General features: G+C 52.9%; 1 protein-coding gene across 1 annotated transcript in view; it reads left to right on the forward strand.

Annotated features, from left to right (window-relative positions):
• LOC140418135 (uncharacterized) overlaps positions 1–24,493 on the forward strand; it is a 122,979-nt gene that overhangs the window by 77,925 nt on the left and 20,561 nt on the right. Inside the window, exon 5 of the mRNA XM_072501549.1 lies at positions 8,357–8,445. Coding sequence (XP_072357650.1) covers positions 8,357–8,445 — 89 coding nt within the window. The remainder of the gene's footprint in view (positions 1–8,356; positions 8,446–24,493) is intronic.

A 24,493-nucleotide genomic window follows, 5' to 3' on the forward strand; every position in this document is an offset into this window, starting at 1 on the left:
TTGGGAGCTCAGAGAGAGAGAGAGACTGGGTTAATGGGGAGGTGTTGGGAGCTCAGAGAGAGAGAGACTGCGTTAATGGGGATGTGCTGGGAGCTCAGAGAGAGAGAGAGACTGGGTTAATGGGGAGGTGTTGGGAGCTCAGAGAGAGAGAGTGACTGGGTTAATGGGGAGGTGTTGGGGGCTCAGAGAGAGAGAGACTGGGTTAATGGGGAGGTGTTGGGGCTCAGAGAGAGAGAGAGACTGGGTTAATGGGGAGGTATGAGGGGATCAGAGAGAGAGAGAGACTGGGTTAATGGGGAGGTGTTGGGAGCTCAGAGAGAGAGACTGGGTTAATGGGGAGGTGTTGGGGGCTCAGAGAGAGAGAGAGACTGGGTTAATGGGGAGGTATTAGGGGATCAGAGAGAGAGAGAGAGACTGGGTTAATGGGGAGATGTTGGGAGCTCAGAGAGAGAGACTGGGTTAAAGGGGAGGTGTTGGGGGCTCAGAGAGAGAGAGACTGGGTTAATGGGAGGTGTTGGGGGCTCAGAGAGCGAGAGACTGGGTTAATGGGGAGGTGTTGGGGGCTCAGATAGAGAGAGAGACATGTGGGTAATGGGGAGGTGTTGGGAGCTCATTGAGAGACAGAGACTGGGTTAATGGGGAGGTGTTGGGGGCTCAGAGAGAGGGAGACTGGGTTAATGGGGAGGTGTTGGGTGCTCAGAGAGAGAGAGAGACTGGGTTAATGGGGAGGTGTTGAGGCCTCAGAGAGAGAGACTGGGTTAATGGGGAGGTGTTGGGGGCTCAGAGAGAGAGAGAGACTGGGTTAATGGGGAGGTGTTGGGAGCTCAGAGAGAGAGAGAGACTGGGTTAATGGGGAGATGTTGGGGCCTCAGAGAGAGAGACTGGGTTAATGGGGAGGTGTTGGGGGCTCAGAGAGAGAGAGAGACTGGGTTAATGGGGAGGTGTTGGGGGCTCAGAGAGAGACTGGGTTAATGGGGAGGTGTTGGGGGCTCAGAGAGAGAGAGAGAGACTGGGTTAATGGGGAGGTGTTGGGGGCTCAGAGAGAGACTGGGTTAATGGGGATGTGTTGGAGGCTCAGAGAGAGAGAGACTGGGTTAATGGGGAGGTGTTGGGGGCTCAGAGAGAGAGAGAGAGAGACTGCGTTAATGGGGAAGTGTTGGGAGCTCAGAGAGAGAGAGACTGGGTTAATGGGGAGGTGTTGGGAGTTCAGAGAGAGAGAGTGACTGGGTTAATGGGGAGGTGTTGGGGGCTCAGAGAGAGAGAGAGACTGGGTTAATGGGGAGGTGTTGGGAGCTCAGAGAGAGAGAGAGACTGGGTTAATGGGGAGGTGTTGGGGGCTCAGAGAGAGAGAGACTGGGTTAATGGGGAGGTGTTGGGAGCTCAGAGAGAGAGAGAGACTGGGTTAATGGGGAGGTGTTGGGGGCGCCGAGAGAGAGACTGGGTTAATGGGGAGGTGTTGGGGGCTCAGAGAGAGAGAGACTGGGTTAATGGGGAGGTGTTGGGGGCTCAGAGAGAGAGAGACTGGGTTAATGGGGAGGTGTTGGGGGCTCAGAGAGAGAGAGACTGGGTTAATGGGGAGGTGTTGGGGGCTCAGAGAGTAAAACTGGGTTAATGGGGAGGTGTTGTGAGCTCCGAGAGAGTGAGACTGTGTTAATTGGGAGGTGTTGGGAGCTCAGAGAGAGAGAGACTGGGTTAATGGGGAGGTGTAGGGGGCTCAGAGAGAGAGAGAGAGAGAGGCTGGATTAATGGGGAGGTGTTGGGGCCTCAGAGAGAGAGAGACTGGGTTAATGGGGAGGTGTTGGGGGCTCAGAGAGAGAGAGACTGGGTTAATGGTGAGGTGTTGGGAGCTCAGAGATAGAGAGAAACTGGGTTAATGGGGAGGTGTTGTGAGCTCCGAGAGAGTGAGACTGTGTTAATTGGGAGGTGTTGGGAGCTCAGAGAGAGAGAGACTGGGTTAATGGGGAGGTGTTGGGGCCTCAGAGAGAGAGAGACTGGGTTAATGGTGAGGTGTTGGGAGCTCAGAGATAGAGAGAAACTGGGTTAATGGGGAGGTGTTGGGAGCTCAGAGAGAGAGAGACTGGGTTAATGGGGAGGTGTTGGGAGCTCAGAGAGAGAGAGACTGGGTTAATGGGGAGGTGTTGGGGGCTCAGAGAGAGAGAGACTGGGTTAATGGTGAGGTGTTGGGAGCTCAGAGATAGAGAGAAACTGGGTTAATGGGGAGGTGTTAGGGGCTCAGAGAGAGAGAGACTGGGTTAATGGGGAGGTGCTGGGGGCTCAGAGAGAGAGAGAGACTGGGTTAATGGGGAGGTGTTGGGGGCTCAGAGAGAGAGAGACTGGGTTAATGGGGAGGTGTTGGGAGCTCAGAGATAGAGAGACTGGGTTAATGGGGAGTTTTTAGGGGCTCAGAGAGAGAGAGAGACTGGGTTAATGGGGAGGTGATAGGGGCTCAGAGAGTGAGAGACTGGGTTAATGGGGAGGTGTTGGGAGCTCAGAGAGAGAGAGAGACTGGGTTAATGGGGAGGTGTTGGGGGCTCAGAGAGAGAGAGAGACTGGATTAATGGGGAGGTGTTGGGGGCTCAGAGAGAGAGAGAGACTGGGTTAATGGGGAGGTGTTGGGGGCTCAGAGAGAGAGACTGGGTTAATGGGGAGGTGTGGGAGCTCAGAGAGAGAGAGACTGGGTTAATGGGGAGGTGTTGGGGGCTCAGAGAGAGAGAGACTGGGTTAATGGGGAGGTGTTGGGGGCTCAGAGAGAGAGAGACTGGGTTAATGGGGAGGTGTTGGGAGCTCAGAGAGAGAGAGACTGGGTTAATGGGGAGGTGTTGGGGGCTCAGAGAGAGAGAGACTGGGTTAATGGGGAGGTGTTGGGGGCTCAGAGAGAGAGAGAGACTGGGTTAATGGGGAGGTGTTGGGGACTCGGAGAGAGAGAGACTGGGTTAATGGGGAGGTGTTGGGAGCTCAGAGAGAGAGAGACTGGGTTAATGGGGATGTGTTGGGGGCTCAGAGAGAGAGAGACTGGGTTAATGGGGAGGTGTTGGGGGCTCAGAGAGAGAGAGACTGGGTTAATGGGGAGGTGTTGGGGGCTCAGAGAGAGAGAGACTGGGTTAATGGGAGGTGTTGGGGGCTCAGAGAGCGAGAGACTGGGTTAATGGGGAGGTGTTGGGAGCTCAGAGAGAGAGAGACTGGGTTAATGGGGAGGTGTTGAGTGCTCAGAGAGAGAGAGAGACTGGGTTCATGGGGAGGTGTTGGGGCCTCAGAGAGAGAGACTGGATTAATGGGGAGGTGTTGGGGGCTCAGAGAGAGAGAGAGAGACTGGGTTAATGGGGAGGTGTTGGGAGCTCAGAGAGAGAGAGAGACTGGGTTAATGGGGTGGTGTTGGGGGCTCCGAGAGAGACTGGGTTAATGGGGAGGTGTTGGGGGCTCAGAGAGAGAGAGAGACTGGGTTAATGGGGAGGTGTTGGGGGCTCAGAGAGAGAGCCTGGGTTAATGGGGAGGTGTTGGGAGCTCAGAGAGAGAGAGAGAGACTGGGTTAATGGGGAGGTGTTGGGAGCTCAGAGAGAGAGAGACTGCGTTAATGGTGATGTGTTGGGAGCTCAGAGAGAGAGAGAGACTGGGTTAATGGGGAGGTGTTGGGAGCTCAGAGAGAGAGAGACTGCGTTAATGGGGATGTGCTGGGAGCTCAGAGAGAGAGAGAGACTGGGTTAATGGGGAGGTGTTGGGAGCTCAGAGAGAGAGAGTGACTGGGTTAATGGGGAGGTGTTGGGGGCTCAGAGAGAGAGAGACTGGGTTAATGGGGAGGTGTTGGGGCTCAGAGAGAGAGAGAGACTGGGTTAATGGGGAGGTATGAGGGGATCAGAGAGAGAGAGAGACTGGGTTAATGGGGAGGTGTTGGGAGCTCAGAGAGAGAGACTGGGTTAATGGGGAGGTGTTGGGGGCTCAGAGAGAGAGAGAGACTGGGTTAATGGGGAGGTATTAGGGGATCAGAGAGAGAGAGAGAGACTGGGTTAATGGGGAGATGTTGGGAGCTCAGAGAGAGAGACTGGGTTAAAGGGGAGGTGTTGGGGGCTCAGAGAGAGAGAGACTGGGTTAATGGGAGGTGTTGGGGGCTCAGAGAGCGAGAGACTGGGTTAATGGGGAGGTGTTGGGGGCTCAGATAGAGAGAGAGACATGTGGGTAATGGGGAGGTGTTGGGAGCTCATTGAGAGACAGAGACTGGGTTAATGGGGAGGTGTTGGGGGCTCAGAGAGAGGGAGACTGGGTTAATGGGGAGGTGTTGGGTGCTCAGAGAGAGAGAGAGACTGGGTTAATGGGGAGGTGTTGAGGCCTCAGAGAGAGAGACTGGGTTAATGGGGAGGTGTTGGGGGCTCAGAGAGAGAGAGAGACTGGGTTAATGGGGAGGTGTTGGGAGCTCAGAGAGAGAGAGAGACTGGGTTAATGGGGAGATGTTGGGGCCTCAGAGAGAGAGACTGGGTTAATGGGGAGGTGTTGGGGGCTCAGAGAGAGAGAGAGACTGGGTTAATGGGGAGGTGTTGGGGGCTCAGAGAGAGACTGGGTTAATGGGGAGGTGTTGGGGGCTCAGAGAGAGAGAGAGAGACTGGGTTAATGGGGAGGTGTTGGGGGCTCAGAGAGAGACTGGGTTAATGGGGATGTGTTGGAGGCTCAGAGAGAGAGAGACTGGGTTAATGGGGAGGTGTTGGGGGCTCAGAGAGAGAGAGAGAGAGACTGCGTTAATGGGGAAGTGTTGGGAGCTCAGAGAGAGAGAGACTGGGTTAATGGGGAGGTGTTGGGAGTTCAGAGAGAGAGAGTGACTGGGTTAATGGGGAGGTGTTGGGGGCTCAGAGAGAGAGAGAGACTGGGTTAATGGGGAGGTGTTGGGAGCTCAGAGAGAGAGAGAGACTGGGTTAATGGGGAGGTGTTGGGGGCTCAGAGAGAGAGAGACTGGGTTAATGGGGAGGTGTTGGGAGCTCAGAGAGAGAGAGAGACTGGGTTAATGGGGAGGTGTTGGGGGCGCCGAGAGAGAGACTGGGTTAATGGGGAGGTGTTGGGGGCTCAGAGAGAGAGAGACTGGGTTAATGGGGAGGTGTTGGGGGCTCAGAGAGAGAGAGACTGGGTTAATGGGGAGGTGTTGGGGGCTCAGAGAGAGAGAGACTGGGTTAATGGGGAGGTGTTGGGGGCTCAGAGAGTAAAACTGGGTTAATGGGGAGGTGTTGTGAGCTCCGAGAGAGTGAGACTGTGTTAATTGGGAGGTGTTGGGAGCTCAGAGAGAGAGAGACTGGGTTAATGGGGAGGTGTAGGGGGCTCAGAGAGAGAGAGAGAGAGAGGCTGGATTAATGGGGAGGTGTTGGGGCCTCAGAGAGAGAGAGACTGGGTTAATGGGGAGGTGTTGGGGGCTCAGAGAGAGAGAGACTGGGTTAATGGTGAGGTGTTGGGAGCTCAGAGATAGAGAGAAACTGGGTTAATGGGGAGGTGTTGTGAGCTCCGAGAGAGTGAGACTGTGTTAATTGGGAGGTGTTGGGAGCTCAGAGAGAGAGAGACTGGGTTAATGGGGAGGTGTTGGGGCCTCAGAGAGAGAGAGACTGGGTTAATGGTGAGGTGTTGGGAGCTCAGAGATAGAGAGAAACTGGGTTAATGGGGAGGTGTTGGGAGCTCAGAGAGAGAGAGACTGGGTTAATGGGGAGGTGTTGGGAGCTCAGAGAGAGAGAGACTGGGTTAATGGGGAGGTGTTGGGGGCTCAGAGAGAGAGAGACTGGGTTAATGGTGAGGTGTTGGGAGCTCAGAGATAGAGAGAAACTGGGTTAATGGGGAGGTGTTAGGGGCTCAGAGAGAGAGAGACTGGGTTAATGGGGAGGTGCTGGGGGCTCAGAGAGAGAGAGAGACTGGGTTAATGGGGAGGTGTTGGGGGCTCAGAGAGAGAGAGACTGGGTTAATGGGGAGGTGTTGGGAGCTCAGAGATAGAGAGACTGGGTTAATGGGGAGTTTTTAGGGGCTCAGAGAGAGAGAGAGACTGGGTTAATGGGGAGGTGATAGGGGCTCAGAGAGTGAGAGACTGGGTTAATGGGGAGGTGTTGGGAGCTCAGAGAGAGAGAGAGACTGGGTTAATGGGGAGGTGTTGGGGGCTCAGAGAGAGAGAGAGACTGGATTAATGGGGAGGTGTTGGGGGCTCAGAGAGAGAGAGAGAGACTGGGTTAATGGGGAGGTGTTGGGGGCTCAGAGAGAGAGACTGGGTTAATGGGGAGGTGTGGGAGCTCAGAGAGAGAGAGACTGGGTTAATGGGGAGGTGTTGGGGGCTCAGAGAGAGAGAGACTGGGTTAATGGGGAGGTGTTGGGGGCTCAGAGAGAGAGAGACTGGGTTAATGGGGAGGTGTTGGGAGCTCAGAGAGAGAGAGACTGGGTTAATGGGGAGGTGTTGGGGGCTCAGAGAGAGAGAGACTGGGTTAATGGGGAGGTGTTGGGGGCTCAGAGAGAGAGAGAGACTGGGTTAATGGGGAGGTGTTGGGGACTCGGAGAGAGAGAGACTGGGTTAATGGGGAGGTGTTGGGGGTTCTGAGAGAGAGAGAGACTGGGTTAATGGGGAGGTGTTGGGGGCTCAGAGAGAGATAGACTGGGTTAATGGGGAGGTGTTGGGGGCTCAGACAGAGAGAGAGACTGGGTTAATGGGGAGGTGTTGGGGGCTCAGAGAGAGAGAGACTGGGTTAATGGGGAGGTGTTGGGAGCTCAGAGAGAGAGAGACTGGGTTAATGGGGAGGTGTTGGGGGCTCAGAGAGAGAGAGACTGGGTTAATGGGGAGGTGTTGGGGGCTCAGAGAGAGAGACTGGGTTAATGGGGAGGTGTTGGGGGCTCAGAGAGAGAGAGAGACTGGGTTAATGGGGAGGTGTTGGGGGCTCAGAGAGAGAGAGACTGGGTTAATGGGGAGGTGTTGGGGGCTCAGAGAGAGAGAGACTGGGTTAATGGGGAGGTGTTGGGGGCTCAGAGAGAGAGAGACTGGGTTAATGGGGAGGTGTTGGGGGCTCAGAGAGAGAGAGAGAGACTGGGTTAATGGGGAGGTGTTGGGGGTTCAGAGAGAGAGAGACTGGGTTAATGGGGAGGTGTTGGACGCTCAGAGAGAGAGAGACTGGGTTAATGGGGAGGTGTTGGGGGCTCAGAGAGAGAGAGACTGGGTTAATGGGGAGGTGTTGGACGCTCAGAGAGAGAGAGACTGGGTTAATGGGGAGGTGTTGGGAGCTCAGAGAGAGAGAGACTTGGTTAATGGGGAGGTGTTGGGGCCTCAGAGAGAGAGAGACTGGGTTAATGGGGAGGTGTTGGGGGCTCAGAGAGAGAGACTGGGTTAATGGGGAGGTGTTGGGGGCTCAGAGAGAGAGAGACTGGGTTAATGGGGAGGTGTTGGGGGCTCAGAGAGAGAGAGACTGGGTTAATGGGGAGGTGTTGGGAGCTCAGAGAGAGAGAGAGACTGGGTTGATGGGGAGGTGTTGGGGGCTCAGAGAGAGAGAGACTGGGTTAATGGGGAGGTGTTGGGGGCTCAGAGAGAGAGAGAGACTGGGTTAATGGGGAGCTGTTGGGGGCTCAGAGAGAGAGAGACTGGGTTGATGGGGAGCTGTTGGGGGCTCAGAGAGAGAGAGAGGCTGGGTTAATGGGGAGCTGTTGGGGGCTCAGAGAGAGAGAGAGAGACTGGGTTAATGGGGAGGTGTTGGGGGCTCAGAGAGAGAGAGAGACTGGGTTAATGGGGAGGTGTTGGGAGCTCAGAGAGAGAGAGAGACTGGGTTAATGGAGAGGTGTTGGGAGCTCAGAGAGAGAGAGAGACTGGGTTAATGGGGAGGTGTTGGGGGCTCAGAGAGAGAGAGAGACTGGGTTGATGGGGAGCTGTTGGGGGCTCAGAGAGAGAGACTGGGTTAATGGGGAGGTGTTGGCGGCTCAGAGAGAGAGAGAGACTGGGTTAATGGGGAGGTGTTGGGGGCTCAGAGAGAGAGAGACTGGGTTAATGGGGAGGTGTTGGGAGCTCAGAGAGAGAGAGATAGACTGGGTTAATGGAGAGGTGTTGGGAGCTCAGAGAGAGAGAGAGACTGGGTTAATGGGGAGGTGTTGGGGGCTCAGAGAGAGAGAGAGACTGGATTAATGGGGAGGTGTGGGAGCTCAGAGAGAGAGAGAGACTGGGTTAATGGAGAGGTGTTGGGAGCTCAGAGAGAGAGAGAGACTGGGTTAATGGGGAGCTGTTGGGGGCTCAGAGAGAGAGAGAGACTGGGTTGATGGGGAGCTGTTGGGGGAAGATAGTTTGAGCTTGCGATGGGCTGCGACAAAGTCCTGTCGATCTCTCCGATCCGAGACAAGTGGATGTTCCATTGTTAATACTTTCCCATTTTTACAGACAGCTATGCTTCATCACTGCACTCGGAAGACAAGGAGGAATCGCAGGAGGAAAGATCTGAGGACTATGACAGTGGCCCCACTCAGCAGGTAATCCGCTATCTGACATGTCCACATACATGAGGGTATCATCTTTTAAAAAAATATATATTTATTCACATTTTTCAACAAAACCACCCCCCCCCTCCCCCCCCAACGAAAAGAAAGAAACAAGAACACTAGCAGAAATTAAAAACACAAAATAGGGAAACCCCTCCCACCTTCACCCAAACGCCACCCCAAAAGACCCACCCCCCCCCTCCCGCCCCTGGGTTGCTGCTGCTGCTGACCTCCTCCTAACGCTCCGCGAGATAGTCTAGGAACGGTTGCCATCGCCTGAGGAACCCCAGCACAGACCCTCGCAAGGCAAACCTTCTCCTCTCCAGCTTGTTGAACCCTGCCATGTCATTGATCCGAGCTTCCACACTAGGGGGCTTCGCGTCTTTCCATAGAAGCAAAATCCTCCGCCGGGCTACCAGGGACGCAAAGGCCAGAATACCGGCCTCTTTCGCCTCCTGCACTCCCGGCTCGCCCGATACCCCAAATAATGCTAATCCCCAGCTCGGCTTGACCCGGGCGTTCACCATCTTCGACCTAGTCCTCGCAAAACCCCTCCAAAACCCATCCAGCGGCGGGCACGACCAGAACATATGGACATGATTTGCCTGGCCCCCCGAGCACCTCCCACATCTGTCCCCCACCCCAAAGAACCGACTCAACCTCGCCCCTGTCATATGCGCTCTGTGAGTAACCTTGAACAGTATTAGGCTGAGCCTGGCGCAAGAGGAGGAAGAATTAACCCTACTCAGGGCATCAGCCCTCAGACCCTCATCTATCTCCTCCCCAAGCTCCTCCTCCCACTTGCCCTTTAACTCCTCCACCCAGTCCTCCTCCTCTTCCTGCAGCTCCTGATAAATCGCCGAAACCTTGCCATCTCCAACCCATACACCCGAAATCACCCCGTCCTCAATCCCACGTGCCGGGAACAGCGGGAATTCCCTCACCTGCCGCCTCACAAACGCCCTCACTTGCATGTACCTGAAAGCGTTTCCCGGGGGTAGCCCAAACTTCTCCTCCAGCGCCCCTAGGCTCGCAAACGTCCCATCGATGAATAGGTCCCCCATTCTTCTAATCCCTGCCCGATGCCAGCTCCTAAACCCCCCATCCATCCTTCCCGGGACGAACCGATGGTTCTCCCGAATCGGGGACCAAACCGAGGCTCCCACCTCGCCCCTGTGCCGCCTCCACTGCCCCCAGATCTTCAACGTCGCCACCACCGGACTCGTGGTGTACCTTGTCGGCGAGAGCGGCAGCGGTGCCGTCACCAGCGCCCTCAGGCTCGTGCCCACACAGGACGCCATCTCTAGCCCCTTCCACTCCGCCCCCTCTCCCTCCATTATCCACTTACGGATCATCGCCACATTGGCTGCCCAATAATAGCCACACAAATTCGGCAGCGCCAGCCCCCCCCTGTCCCTGCTACGCTCCAGAAACACCCTCGGGGTCTTATTCGCCCACACAAAACCCATGATGCTCCTACTTACCCGTTTGAAAAAGGCCTTGGGGATCATAATGGGAAGGCACTGGAACACAAAGAGAAACCTCGGGAGGACCATCATTTTGACCGACTGCACCCTATCCGGACCAATCCCCTCCATTTCCTAGACTCCCTGAGTGCCATGGCCAGAGGCTCAATTGCCAGTGCAAACATCAAGGGGGACAGGGGGCACCCCTGCCTCGTCCCCCGGTACAGCCGAAAGTACTCCGACCTCCGCTGATTCGTAGCCACACTCGCCACCGGGGCTCTATATAGCAGCCTGACCCAACTGATGAACTTCTCCCCAAACCCAAACCTCCGCAACACTTCCCAAAGATACTCCCACTCCACCCGGTCAAAGGCCTCCTCCGCATCCATTGCTGCCACTACCTCCGCTTCCCCCTCCACCGAGGGCATCATAATCACATTGAGGAGCCTCCGCACATTTGTATTTAGCTGCCTACCCTTCACAAATCCCGTCTGGTACTCATGAATCACCCCCGGGACACAGTCCTCAATTCTCGTAGCCAGCACCTTCGCCAGCAACTTAGCGTCAACATTGAGGAGCGAGATCAGTCTATACGACCCACATTGCAGTGGATCCTTGTCCCGCTTCAGGATCAAAGAAATCAGCGCCCTGGACATTGTCGGGGCAAGGTCCCCCCTCCCTCGCCTTATTAAAAGTCCTCACTAGCAACGGGCCCAGCAGGTCCACGTATTTCCTGTAGAATTCAACCGAGAACCCATCCGGCCCCGGGGCCTTCCCCGCCTGCATGCTCCCCAATCCTTTAACCAGCTCCTCCAGCCCAATCGGCGCCCCCAAACCAGCCACCTGCTCCTCCTCCACCCTCGGGAACTTCAGCTGATCTAGGAATCGTCGCATCCCCTCCTCCCCCGCCGGGGGCTCAGACCTGTACAGATCCCCATAGAAGTCCCTAAATACCTCGTTTATTCTCACCGCACTCCGCACCGTATTCCCCCCTCTATCCTTAACTCCACCTATCTCCCTCGCTGCCTCCCTCTTACGAAGCTGATGTGCCAGCATCCGACTCGCCATCTCCCCATACTCGTACGTCGCCCCCTGCGCTTTCCTCCACTGTGCCTCCGCCTTCCCTGTGGTCAACAGGTCAAATTCCATCTTGAGGTTCCGTCGCTCCCTAAGTAGCCCCTCCTCGGGGGCCTCTGCATACCTCCTGTCCACCCTTAAAATCTCCCCCACCAACCTCTCCCTCCCCCCTCTCTCCCTACCCTCTCTCTTCTCCCTGTGGGCCTTAATGGAGATTAGCTCTCCCCTGACCACCGCCTTCAACACCTCCCAGACTGCCCCCACCCGCACCTCCCCATTGTCGTTGGCCTCCAAATATCTTTCAATACACCCCCGCACCCTCCCGCACACCCCCTCATCCGCCAACAGTCCCACATCGAGGCGCCACAGCGGGCGCTGGTCCCTCTCCCCCAACTCCAGCTCCACCCAGTGCGGGGCGTGGTCCGAGATGGCTATGGCCGAATATTCCGTTCCCTCCACTTTCGGGATTAGCGCCCTACTCAAAATGAAAAAATCCATCCGGGAGTAGGCTCTATGGACGTGGGAAAAGAAGGAAAATTCCCTGGCCAGCGGCCTGACAAACCTCCATGGATCCACTCCCCCCATCTGGTCCATAAACCCCCTGAGCACCTTGGCCGCAGCCGGCCTCTTACCCGTCCTGGACCTGGAACGGTCCAGTGCTGGGTCCAAAGTCGTTCTCTCTCCTCCCTTCCCCCCCCCCCCCCCCCCCCCCCCCCCCCAATTATCAAGCTTCCTGCCTCCAGATCCGGAATCCGGCATCATCCCAATTCGGGGAATATACGTTCACCAGTACCACCCGCACCCCCTGCAACCTACCGCTCACCATCACATATCGACCTCCATTATCCGCTGCAATATTCAGTGCCTCGAATGACACCCGCTTCCCACCAATATTGCAACCCCTCTGTTCTTTGCATCCGGCCCCGAATGGAATACCTGTCCTACCCATCCTAACCTGATCTGCCACCTTCAGATGTGTCTCCTGGAGCATAACCATGTCTGCCTTCAGTCCCTTTAAGTGCGCGAACACCCGGGTCCTCTTGACCGGCCCGTTCATCACATTCCAAGTTATCAGCCGGATTGGGGGGCTACTGCCCCCCTCCCCCCACCCCCTGCCGACTAGCCATCTCCTTTTCTAGGCCAGCCATGTGCCCGCGCCTCCCGCACCCTCCAGTCCCCCAGGCGGCCGACCCCCGCCCCGACTACCTCTCCTACTTCCAGCTCCCCTTTGGCCAATCCAGCAGCAACCCTATTCTCCCCGCCCCCCCCCCCAAGCTAGATCCTCATCTACCCATTTTGCTCCCCCCATGACACTCCCGTAAGTCAGCTGACTCCTGCTGACTCCGGCCTCTCCCGCCGTTCCATCGACCCCCCCCAGTGTGAGAATCCCCCCACCCCATGGCAGTCAATGTGCGAGCACCGCCCCCCTCCCTGGCCCCGCCCCCATCCTCCCCTAACGCGGGGAAAAGCCCGTGCTTTCCTGAGCCGGCCCCGCCCCCTCTGGCGCAGCTCCTTTTTGCGGCCTTACCCCAACTCCTCATCCCCGGGCCTCCCCCCCCCCCCCCTCTTCCTCCGCGGGGCCCTGCCCCTCCAACACCGACGCCCACACTCTCCCACAGCCCCCACATCAAATCCATTCACCCATCCCCACCCAGCACCGAAACAAAAAGAACATTCCCCGAACGCAGTAAACATCCCCCCCCCACGACAAAACCCTCCATTTGAGTCCAACTTTTCAGTCTGGATAAAGCTCCATGCCTCATCAGGCGTTTCAAAATAGTGGTGCCGATCTCGGAACGTGACCCACAATCGCGCTGGCTGCAGCATCCCGAACTTCACCCCCTTCCGATGGAGCACCGCCTGAGCCCGGTTAAAACCAGCTCTCCTCTTAGCCACCTCCGCACTCCAGTCCTGGTAGATTCGGATCTCCGTGTTCTCCCACCTGCTGCTCCGCTCTTTTTTGGCCCATCTCAGGACACACTCTCTGTCCATGAAGCGGTGAAACCTCACCACTACAGCCCTTGGCGGCTCGTTGGCTTTGATTATGTTGCTCTTTTTAGCCTTAGTTTATTAGCTCTGATTACGTCACCTTTGCTCACGAGTCGCCAGGTATCTTTCTGATACCGCCACGTCGTTCAAGTTCAAGTTATGATTAATAAGTCAGCACACCGCTTAGTAAGATTGAAATCAACGGTCATTTATTATATACAACAAGTAATGTTTATACAATAATCCTACTATCTATATAATAAACCTATCACTACCGGCCAATACTTAACTTTAGGAAGAGCCCACCAGGTCAGGGAAACAAATGGCTTATCCAATCGGATCTGGCCCACGGGATTCAAAAGGCTGCTACAGGTCGATGGCTAGGAGTCTTTATCGGGTAGCGATCGCTGGACTCAAACTTACAGTTGCCGGTTGCTGTTCTTGCGAAGGTCTCGAGCAGGCGAAGAAGGGAGAGAGAGAGCGATGTGAACTTGGCCCCTCACTTTTATAGGGCCCAGGGGCTTCCCGCCTCCCGGGGAGGCCCTTGACCCTGAGTCCCAAGTGATTGGACTTGTTCCCAATCACTGGGTTCGAAACGTCCAATTGCGAGGCGATTCCCCGATCGGGGGGTGGTCGTTCACCTGTCTTTGTTTCGGCCACTGCTGGCGCCGACAGGTCTGGCCCGGTATCCAATTGCTAATATGTTGCAATTGTTCCCGGGGATAGCCGATTTAACTGGATGTCTGGGTTGATGGGCTGTTAAGAGTCCTGAGTATAACTGCAAATGTCTGGGTTGATGGGCTGTTCATAGCCCTGAGTATCGATCTGGGCCAACTTCCCCAGAGCCGAATATGATATTCTGCCTGCAGCTGTCCGTTTGTGTCTTGTTACCTGCTTTTCCCAGCAGCCTTTCCGGTTAGCCATTTTAAATCGGGTTTTGGCCAAATTAATCGGGAAGCTGCCATTTTACGTGGCTACAGGTCTCCTTGCCGGGACCCGATGAGCCCCATCCAGCTCCAGGGGCCTCCGGAAAGCTACCGCGCCCATCAGCGAATTGAGCATCGTGCTCACATATGCCCCGGTATCGGGCCCCTTCACTCCTTCAGGGAGACCCAGAATCCAATGATTCTTCCTTCTCGACCTATTCTCCAGGTCCTCGAATTTCTCTGCCCACCTCCTGTGCAGCGCCTCGTGCGCCTCCACCTTCACCGCCAGGCCCAAGATCTCGCCCTCGTTCTCCGAGGCTTTTTGCCGCACCTCCCGGATCGCCGCCCCTTGGGCCTTCTGGGTCAGCACAAGCTTCTCAATCGCCGCCTTCATTGGCGCCAGCATTTCTGTCCTCAGCTCCTCAAGGCAGCGTTTAAGAAACTCCTGCTGCTCCTGCGACCACTGCGCCCACGCTGCTTGGTCTCCACCCGCCGCCATCTTGCTTTTTCTCCCTCGGACTTTTCGCTGCATCAGGATCACTTTTTTCACCGCTCCACTCCTGGTCCAATCCGTATAGTGTCAGGGGAACCCTGCTGTCACCGTCCCACACTGGAAGCCGTCGAACAATTGCCGTTGGGGCCCCTCTGAAGAACCCAAAAGTCGGCTCCCGGCGGGAGCTGCCGAACATGCGACCTACCTAGGCATAGCCGCAACTGGAAGTCATGAGGGTATCATCGACCGTCCGACAGTGCCGCGCTCCCTCAGTACTGACCCTCTGACAGTGCCGCGCTCCCTCAGTACTGACCCTCTGACAGGCAGCGCTCCCTCAGTACTGACCCTCTGACAGTGCGGCACTCCCTCAGTACTGACCCTCTGACAGTGTGGCACTCCCTCAGTACTGACCCTCTGACAGTGCGGCACTCCCTCAGTACTGACCCTCTGACAGTGTGGCACTCCCTCTGTACTGACCCTCTGACAGTGCGGCACTCCCTCAGTACTGACTCTGACAGTGCGGCGCTCCCTCAGTACTGACCCTCTGACAGTGCAGCACTCCCTCAGTACTGACTCTCTGACAGTGCGGCGCTCCCTCAGTACTGACCCTCTGACAGTGCGGCGCTCACTCAGTACTGACCCTCTGACAGTGCGGCACTCCCTCAGTACTGACCCTCTGACAGTGCGGCACTCCCTCAGTACTGACCCTCTGACAGTGCGGCACTCCCTCAGTACTGACCCTCTGACAGTGCAGCACTCCCTCAGTACTGACTCTCTGACAGTGCGGCACTCCCTCAGTACTGACCCTCTGACAGTGCGGCACTCCCTCAGTACTGACCCTCTGAAGGTGCGGCACTCCCTCAGTACTGACCCTCCCACAGTGCGGCGCTCCCTCAGTACTGACCCTCTGACAGTGCAGCACTTCCTCAGTACTGACCCTCTGATAGTGCAGCGCTCCCTCAGTACTGACCCTCTGACAGTGCGGCACTCACTCAGTACTGACCCTCTGACAGTGCGGCACTCCCACAGTACTGACCCTCTGACAGTCCGGCACTCACTCAGTACTGACCCTCTGACAGTGCGGCGCTCCCTCAGTACTGACCCTCTGACAGTGCAGCACTCCCTCAGTACTGACCCTCTGACAGTGCGGCACTCCCTCAGTACTGACCCTCTGACAGTGCGGCGCTCCCTCAGTACTGACCCTCTGACAGTGCGGCACTCCCTCAGTACTGACCCTCTGACAGTGCAGCACTCCCTCAGTACTGACCCTCTGACAGTGCGGCACTCCCTCAGTACTGACCCTCTGACAGTGCGGCGCTCCCTCAGTACTGACCCTCTGACAGTGCGGCACTCCCTCAGTACTGACCCTCTGAAGGTGCGGCACTCCCTCAGTACTGACCCTCCCACAGTGCGGCGCTCCCTCAGTACTGACCCTCTGACAGTGCGGCGCTCCCTCAGTACTGACCCTCTGAAGGTGCGGCACTCCCTCAGTACTGACCCTCCCACAGTGCGGCGCTCCCTCAGTACTGACCCTCTGACAGTGCGGCACTCCCTCAGTACTGACCCTCTGACAGTGCAGCACTCCCTCAGTACTGACTCTCTGACAGTGCGGCACTCCCTCAGTACTGACCCTCTGACAGTGCGGCACTCCCTCAGTACTGACCCTCTGAAGGTGCGGCACTCCCTCAGTACTGACCCTCCCACAGTGCGGCGCTCCCTCAGTACTGACCCTCTGACAGTGCGGCACTCCCTCAGTACTGACCCTCTGACAGTGCGGCGCTCCCTCAGTACTGACCCTCTGATAGTGCAGCACACCCTCAGTACTGACCCTCTGACAGTGCGGGGCTCCCTCAGTACTGACCCTCTGATAGTGCAGCGCTCCCTCAGTACTGACCCTCTGACAGTCCGGCACTCACTCAGTACTGACCCTCTGACAGTGCAGCACTCCCTCAGTACTGACCCTCTGACAGTGCGACACTCCCTCAGTACTGACCCTCTGACAGTGCGGCACTCCCTCAGTACTGACCCTCTGACAGTGCGGCGCTCCCTCAGTACTGACCCTCTGACAGTGCGGCACTCCCTCAGTACTGACCCTCTAACAGTGCGGCACTCCCTCAGTACTGACCCTCTGACAGTGCGGCGCTCCCTCAGTACTGACCCCCTTTCTGTTTGTGGCGTACACCGATGATTTATTATTTTTATGGGGACAGGATTATCCGTGTATCAGTGGGTGTGGGGGGCGGTGGGTGGTGGAGGGGGGGGGGTGCTGGTGGACATATGACCCTTGATATCTGGGGGAGTCAACAAAATGTTCTCCTGGGCAGCGCTTAGAACCCGGAGCGGCATGCTGGTTCCCCGCCCCTTCCCCAAGCGCCAGGGTCGCAGGTTCGATTCCCGGCTTGGGTCACTGTCTGTGCGGAGTCTGCACGTTCTTCCCGTGTCTGCGTGGGTTTCCTCCGGGTGCTCCGGTTTCCTCCCACAGTCCAAAGACGTGCAGGTTGGGTGGATTGGCCTTAGTGTCCAAAAAGGTTAGGAGGGGCTTACGGGGATAGGGGGGAAGTGAGGGCTTAAGTGGGTCGGTGCAGACTCGATGGGCCGAATGGCCTCCTTCTACACTGTATGTGCTACGTACTCTTATGTACTGTGAGGGTACAGAGAAGATCTGCGCAGGGTGCAGAGTTTTAGTGACCGATAAAGATTCCAACGTGGAAGGTGTAGCAAAGGAAGGCTGAGGGGAGATCTGATAGATCGAGTGCTTGGGAGGAGTTGTTGCCGTGAGCAGCCAGGTCAGTAATCGTGGTCATGTGGTATGGGCGGCACCGTAACACAGCGGCTAGTACTACTGCTTCACAGTGCCAGGTTCAATTCCCGGCTCGGGTCACTGTCTGTGCGGAGTCTGCACGTCCTCCCCGTGTGTGCGTGGGTTTCCTCCGGTTTCCTCCCACAAGCCCCGAAAGACGTGCTTGTTAGGTGAATTGGACATTCTGAATTCTCCCTCGGTGTACCCGAACAGGCGCCGGAATGTGGCGACGAGGAGCTTTTCACAGTAACTTCATTGCAGTGTTAGCACTGCAGTCTCACGGCGTCGAGGTCCCAGGTTCGATCCTGGCTCTGGGTCACTGTCCGTGTGGAGTTTGCACATTCTCCCCGTGTTTGCGTGGGATTCGCCCCCACAGCCCGAAAGATGTGCAAGGTAGGTGGATTGGCCACGCTAAATTGCCCCTTAATTGGAAAAAATGAATTGGGTACTCTAAATTTTTTTTAAAATGTAAGCCGACTTGTGACATTATTATTAGTACTTGTGGCCACAAAGGAAGTAGTCAAATGTGTTGTTTGAAAGAAGGTACTTCTCTATATAAATACATAACACAGTTTAACAGTAACTAATTCAGTCGTAACAGTAATAGCTACGAGAACAGGGGCTGTAATAAAACAGGTCTCGCTTGCAGTTCGTCCTCTTGCCCGCTCAAAACCCGCACGCGCTCAGAACCGTCAACAGACGCCATTAAAGCAGTGACGGAGGTAGAAAGGCTGAGAAGAACACTCTGAAACACTTCTCCACCCCAACCCCCCTTTAATCAGGACAGAAATACGGGACGATCTTGACAGGGCTGGTCACATGGGTGGCGAATGGAATTTAACGCTGAAAAATACACACAGGCAAAGAATACACAATGAGAGGTCGGACGTGCAGAGGACTGGGGGACCTCGGGGTACATGTCCATGGGTCCCTGAAGACAGCAGGACAGGTGGTTAAAAGGCCTATGGGATACTTGTCTTTATGAACCGAGCTATAGAATATAAGAGCAGGAAAATTACGATGGAGCTGTATAAAACGCTGGTGTTATGGGCTCGGGTTTAGAAACTCCACAGTATATGACGTCCACCTGACCTTCAACCTTTAAGTTGAATTTAGCTACGATGAAAGGCCTTCACTTGAGGTGTGGCTCACCAGACTTCTTTGCCGCTTTTAATCAAAAATAAGCTTTATTCAAAGATTGTCGTTAAAATCCATATGAAAAGAAATGAAAATCGCTTATTGTCACAAGTAGGCTTATTTCATACACTTTACAGTGCAGAAGGAGGCCATTCGGCCCATCGAGTCTGCACCGGCTCTTGGAAAGAGCACTCTACCCAAGGTCAACACCTCCACCCGATCCCCATAACCCAGTAACCCCACCCAACACGAAGGGCAATTTTGGACACTTAAGGGCAATTTATCATGGCCAAGCCACCTAACCTGCACATCTGTGGACTGTGGGAGGAAACCGGAGCACCCGGAGGAAACCCACGCACACACGGGGAGAACGTGCAGACTCCGCACAGACAGTGACCCAAGCCGGGAATCAAACCTGGGATCCTGGAGCTGTGAAGCAATTGTGCTAACCACCGTGCTGCCCACGTGCTTCAAATGACGTTACTGTGAAAAGCCCCCCTGCTGGCCTGCCTTGGTCTGCTTTCAAAGTCCGTGATTTAGCCCTGTGCTAAACCAGCCCCCCCCCCCACACACATCAAGAATTTTTATCAATTACAAACATAAATACCCCACACAGCTACAGTTCTCTATGTATAACACTTAATGAAATCCCCTTAACTGTTCCAATTCAAAAGCAAAACCCCCTTTTTTCAAGGGTGTTTCCCAGCACTCTGCATTCCCACTTGAATAAGATATTCCCGAATTTCTCTTAAGTCAGTAGCCGGTAGCCGCAACCTGTTAACTTCTAGAACAGTTTTTAAAATGAAAATCGAGAGAGAGAGACGGGCTTCTTTCTCCTTGTCTGTAGGCCCCAGCAGTCCAATTCAAAATGAAATCAAAAACAGCTCACAGAGCCACAGCCCAGCTCCACCCACAAAATGACATCACTGAAGCCATGTGATAAGACAAAAACCTTTCGTGAAGGGACACTCACATGACACCGGTTAGGCCACAGCTGGAGTACTGTGTGCAGTTCTGGTCGCCACATTATACGAAGGATGTGACTGCGCTGGAGAGGGGGTGAAGAGGAGATTCACCAGGATGTTTGCCTGGGATGGAGCGTTTGAGCTATGAAGAGAGGCTGGTTAGGCTGGGATTGCCTAACCGGTGACATGCAATATTTACATACACACCCATTTATAAACACCCATTTCTTAAAGGTACTCTCACATGACACACAGACACTCTCACACACACACTCACACTCACTCTCACACACACACAATCTCTCACACATTCTCACTCTCATACACACGCACACTCACACACACACTCTCACACACACACTCTCACACACACACTCTCACACACACACTCTCACACACACACTCACACTCTCACACACACACAATCTCTCACACATTCTCACTCATACACACAAACACACACACATTCTCACACACACACACACACACACACTCACACTCTCACACACTCTCACACACACACAATCTCTCACACATTCTCACTCTCATACACACACTCTCACACACACACTCTCACACACACACACACTCTCACACACACACTCACTCTCACACACACACTCACACACACAATCTCTCACACACACACTCACACACACACACACACACTCACACACACACACACACACACACACACTCACACTCTCACACACTCACTCTCACACACACACAATCTCTCACACATTCTCACTCTCATACACACACTCTCACACACACACTCTCACACACACACACACTCTCACACACACACTCACTCTCACACACACACTCACACACACAATCTCTCACACACACACTCACACACACACACACACACACACACTCACACACACACTCTCACACACACTCACACTCTCACACACTCACTCTCACACACACACAATCTCTCCCACATTCTCACTCTCATACACACACACACTCTCACACACACACACTCACACACACACACACACTCACACACACTCTCACACACACACTCTCACACTCACTCACACACACACAATCTCTCACACATTCTCACTCTCATACGCACTCTCACACACACTCTCACACACACACTCTCACACACACACTCTCACACACACACTCACACACACACACACACACACTCTCACACACACACTCTCACACACACTCTCACACACACACACTCTCACACACACACTCACACACACACACTCTCACACACACACACACACTCACTCTCTCACACTCTCTCACACTCTCTCACACACACACACATTCTCTCACACACACACATGCACACTCACACATACACTTCCTCGCCTAACCTTCTGTCCTGTTTGATTTGATCCAATTTATTGTCACATGTACCTGTTATGGGCCAGGGTTTAGAGAACCCCAAAGTGTATCATGGAGTTCCCCTGACCCACAACTTTTAATAGATTGTGGTATGGGGAGCACCCGGCCCACTCGACAGGTGTGGTACAGCAGAAATGGAAAAGTATTTTTTAAAGCAAAACAATGTTTATTCTATGAACTCAAGTTAACCTTTTTAAAACATCCAGTGAACATCTTAGCAACCATTAATTCAAATACAACCCCCAAAGAATACAACACTAAGTAATCCTTAATAACTTCTCAAACTACATCCAGAAGACAAAAGAAACACCTTTCAACAGAAGCACATTAGGTTTACATTCATTACTGACAACATTTATAATTCTGAATTCACCAAATGATCAAGAGATAGTCTTTTCATGGCAGAGAGATCAACAGTACACCTGCTCTGTCTGGCTTCAGCTCCAACACTGAAAACGAAACTAAAGCACACCCTGCAACCTGCTCAAAAACAAAAGTATAAAGCTGACAGACAGCCCAGCTCCACCCACTCTCTGACATCACTGCAGTAATAAACACCCATTTCTTAAAGGTACTCTACAGATATTTATATACACGCCCATTTATAAACACCTATTTCTTAAAGGTACTCTCACATGACACCTCCCCCCAAGAAAAAAAAATAAACCATCAACTTCAAGATGGTTTCATTTTTCACCTTTTCACCATCCTTTAAGAAATGCACACAGTAAATATACTTTTTTGTTTCAAAAAACAACACACATAAACAGGCATAATCATACTGTCCATTTTTTTTTCGTTCTTCTTCCTCCAACTGAAATCCTTCCGTTCATCACATTCGTGACAAAGCATCGGCTATCACATTTTTTCGTCCTGCCACATGTACTATTTTTAAATGAAATGGCTGTTACAATAAACTCCAGCGCAACAGCCTTGCATTGTTATTCCGGAATCGCTCCAAAAACGTTCAACGGATTATGATCAGTGTATATAATGGTGTCAGACTGATTGCTGGTCACATAAATGTGAAAATGTTGCAAAGCCAACACCAAACTCAAAGTCTCCTTCTCAATCGTGGAATACTTTTTCTGGTGAGAATTCAATTTCTTTGGAAAAATAACCAATAGGCCGCTCTCGCCCTTCGTCGCCATCTTGTAGAAGCACCGCACCTACGCCCACATCACTCGAATCAACAGCCACTTTGAATGGTTTGGTATAATTTGGGATGGCGAACACAGGAGCAGTGGTTAACACAGCCTTCAGGCCGTCAAATGCCTGTTGACACTCCGCTGTCCACTGGAATTTGTTACGCTTCTTGAGCAAGTCCGTCAGTAGAGCGACCACACTGCTAAAATTTGGGACAAATTTCCGGTAAAAACCACTCATGCTAAGAAATCGCATTATTTCCCATCGTGTCGAGGGTATCGGAAACTCCCCAATAACTTTTGTTTTCACATCCCGTGTGACCATTCGACCCTGTCCGATTGTATGGCCAAGGAAAGTGACTTGGGCTTTCCCAAATTCACTTTTGACTAGGTTTATCACCAAACCCGCCCCCTGAAGTCGATCGAATAACTCCCTCAGATGTTTCAAATGTTCTGTCTATATCTGGCTGAAAATCACCAGATCGTCTCTGTATACCGCACAATTGGATAATCCTGAAACGACTGTGTTAGTTAACTGTTGAAAAGTGGCTGGGGCGTTTTTCATGTGAAATGGCATAACTTTGAATTGGTATGTACCATCTGGAGTCACAAAAGCTGAAATCGCCTTCGCCCTTTCATAGAAAATAGAAAACATAGAAAATACAGCACAGAACAGGCCCTTCGGCCCACGATGTTGTGCCGAACCTTTGTCCTAGATTAATCATAGATTATCATTGAATTTACAGTGCAGAAGGAGGCCATTCGGCCCCCCGAGTCTGCACCAGCTCTTGGAAAGAGCACCCTACCCAAACTCAACACCTCCACCCAACACCAAGGGCAATTTGGACATTAAGGGCAATTTATCATTGGCCAATTCACCTAACCCGCACATCTTTGGACTGTGGGAGGAAACCGGAGCACCCGGAGGAAACCCACGCAGACACGGGGAGGACGTGCAGACTCCGCACAGACAATGACCCAAGCCGGAATCGAACCTGGGACCATGGATCTGTGAAGCAATTGTGCTATCCACAATGCTACCGTGCTATCGGATGAAGGAACCCAGTAAATCCAGTTTGGAAATAAAAACTGATTGTCCCACTTTCTCAATGCAATCCTCCAAACGTGGGATAGGATAAGAGTCCGTTCTTGTAACTGCATTAACCTTTCTATAGTCCACACACAACCGTTGAGTACCGTCTGGTTTTGGTACCATCACTATGGGTGAGCTCCATTGGCTGCATCCCACTTCAATTATGCCATTTTTAAGTTGACTCTCAATCTCTTTGTTAACCAATAGCCAATTTTGAAGAGTTATAGACCCCTGTATATGAATGTTGTTTGATTGGAACAGCATTTCCCGCATCTACATCATGTATAGCCATTTTAGTACTTCCCAATTTATCTCCACAAACTTGCCCACGTGATAGCAATAACTCTTTCAGGTCAGTTTGTTTTTCCTCTGGAAGGTAACTTAACAATTCATCCCAATCTTTAAGAACATCCTCGTTTTCCAATTTAATTTGAGTTCTGTCAAATTCGCAGTCATCTGGATTTGGTTCGTCACTATGAGTTAGAATCATTAAAACCTCCTTTTTCTCTCCTTCCCTTTCAAAGTACCTTTTAAGCATATTCACATGACACACTCGGTGAGTCTTCCTTCTATCTGGTGTTTTTACCACATAATTCACCTCACTTAATTTCCTTTCAATCTGATACGGTCTACAAAACCTAGCTTTTAAAGGCTCACCTACCACTGGTAACAACCCTAAAACTTTATCCCCACTGGCAAAACTACAAACTTTGGATTTCTTGTCCGCTACCCATTTCATCACATTTTGTGCAACTTTTAAATGCTGTCTAGCCAATTCACCTGCTCTATTTAATCGTTCCCTAAAATTTGACACGTAATCCAATAGTGTAATTTCCGATTTCTCACCCACCAATTTTTCCTTCATCAATTTAAGTGGTCCTCTTACCTCATGACCAAAAACTAGTTCAAAAGGACTGAATTTGGTTGACTCATTAGGAGCATCCCAAATTGCAAACAGTACGAATGGAATTCCTTTATCCCAATCCTCTGGATAATCTTGACAATACGCCCTCAACATTGTCTTTAATGTCTGATGCCTTTCTAACGCTCCCTGCGATTCTGGATGGTACGCAGTTGATTTAAATTGTTTTATTCCTAAGCTATCCATAACTTCTTTGAATAACCTTGAGGTAAAATTTGATCCTTGATCCGATTGAATTTCTGTGGGTAGTCCATATCTAGTAAAGAATTTAAGTAACTCCTCCACTATCTTTTTAGCTGTAATATTACGTACTGGAATGGCCTCTGGAAACCGAGTAGACACATCCATTATCGTCAAAAGATATTGATTCCCACTTTTTGTTTTAGGAAGCGGTCCTACGCAATCAATTAGGACCCTTGTAAAAGGATCCTCAAATGCTGGGATGGGTATTAAGGGCGCTGGTTTTATCACTGCTTGAGGTTTCCCTATCACTTGACATGTGTGACATGATTGACAAAATTTAACTACATCTTTATGTCGTCCAGGCCAATAAAAATGTTTTTGTATTTTTGCTTGAGTTTTCCTTATTCCCAAATGACCTCCTACTGGTACCTCACGTGCAACTCGCCACACCTCCTTTCGA

This window comes from Scyliorhinus torazame, chromosome 5, assembly GCF_047496885.1.
Source record: "Scyliorhinus torazame isolate Kashiwa2021f chromosome 5, sScyTor2.1, whole genome shotgun sequence".
Taxonomy (NCBI): Eukaryota; Metazoa; Chordata; class Chondrichthyes; order Carcharhiniformes; family Scyliorhinidae; genus Scyliorhinus; species Scyliorhinus torazame.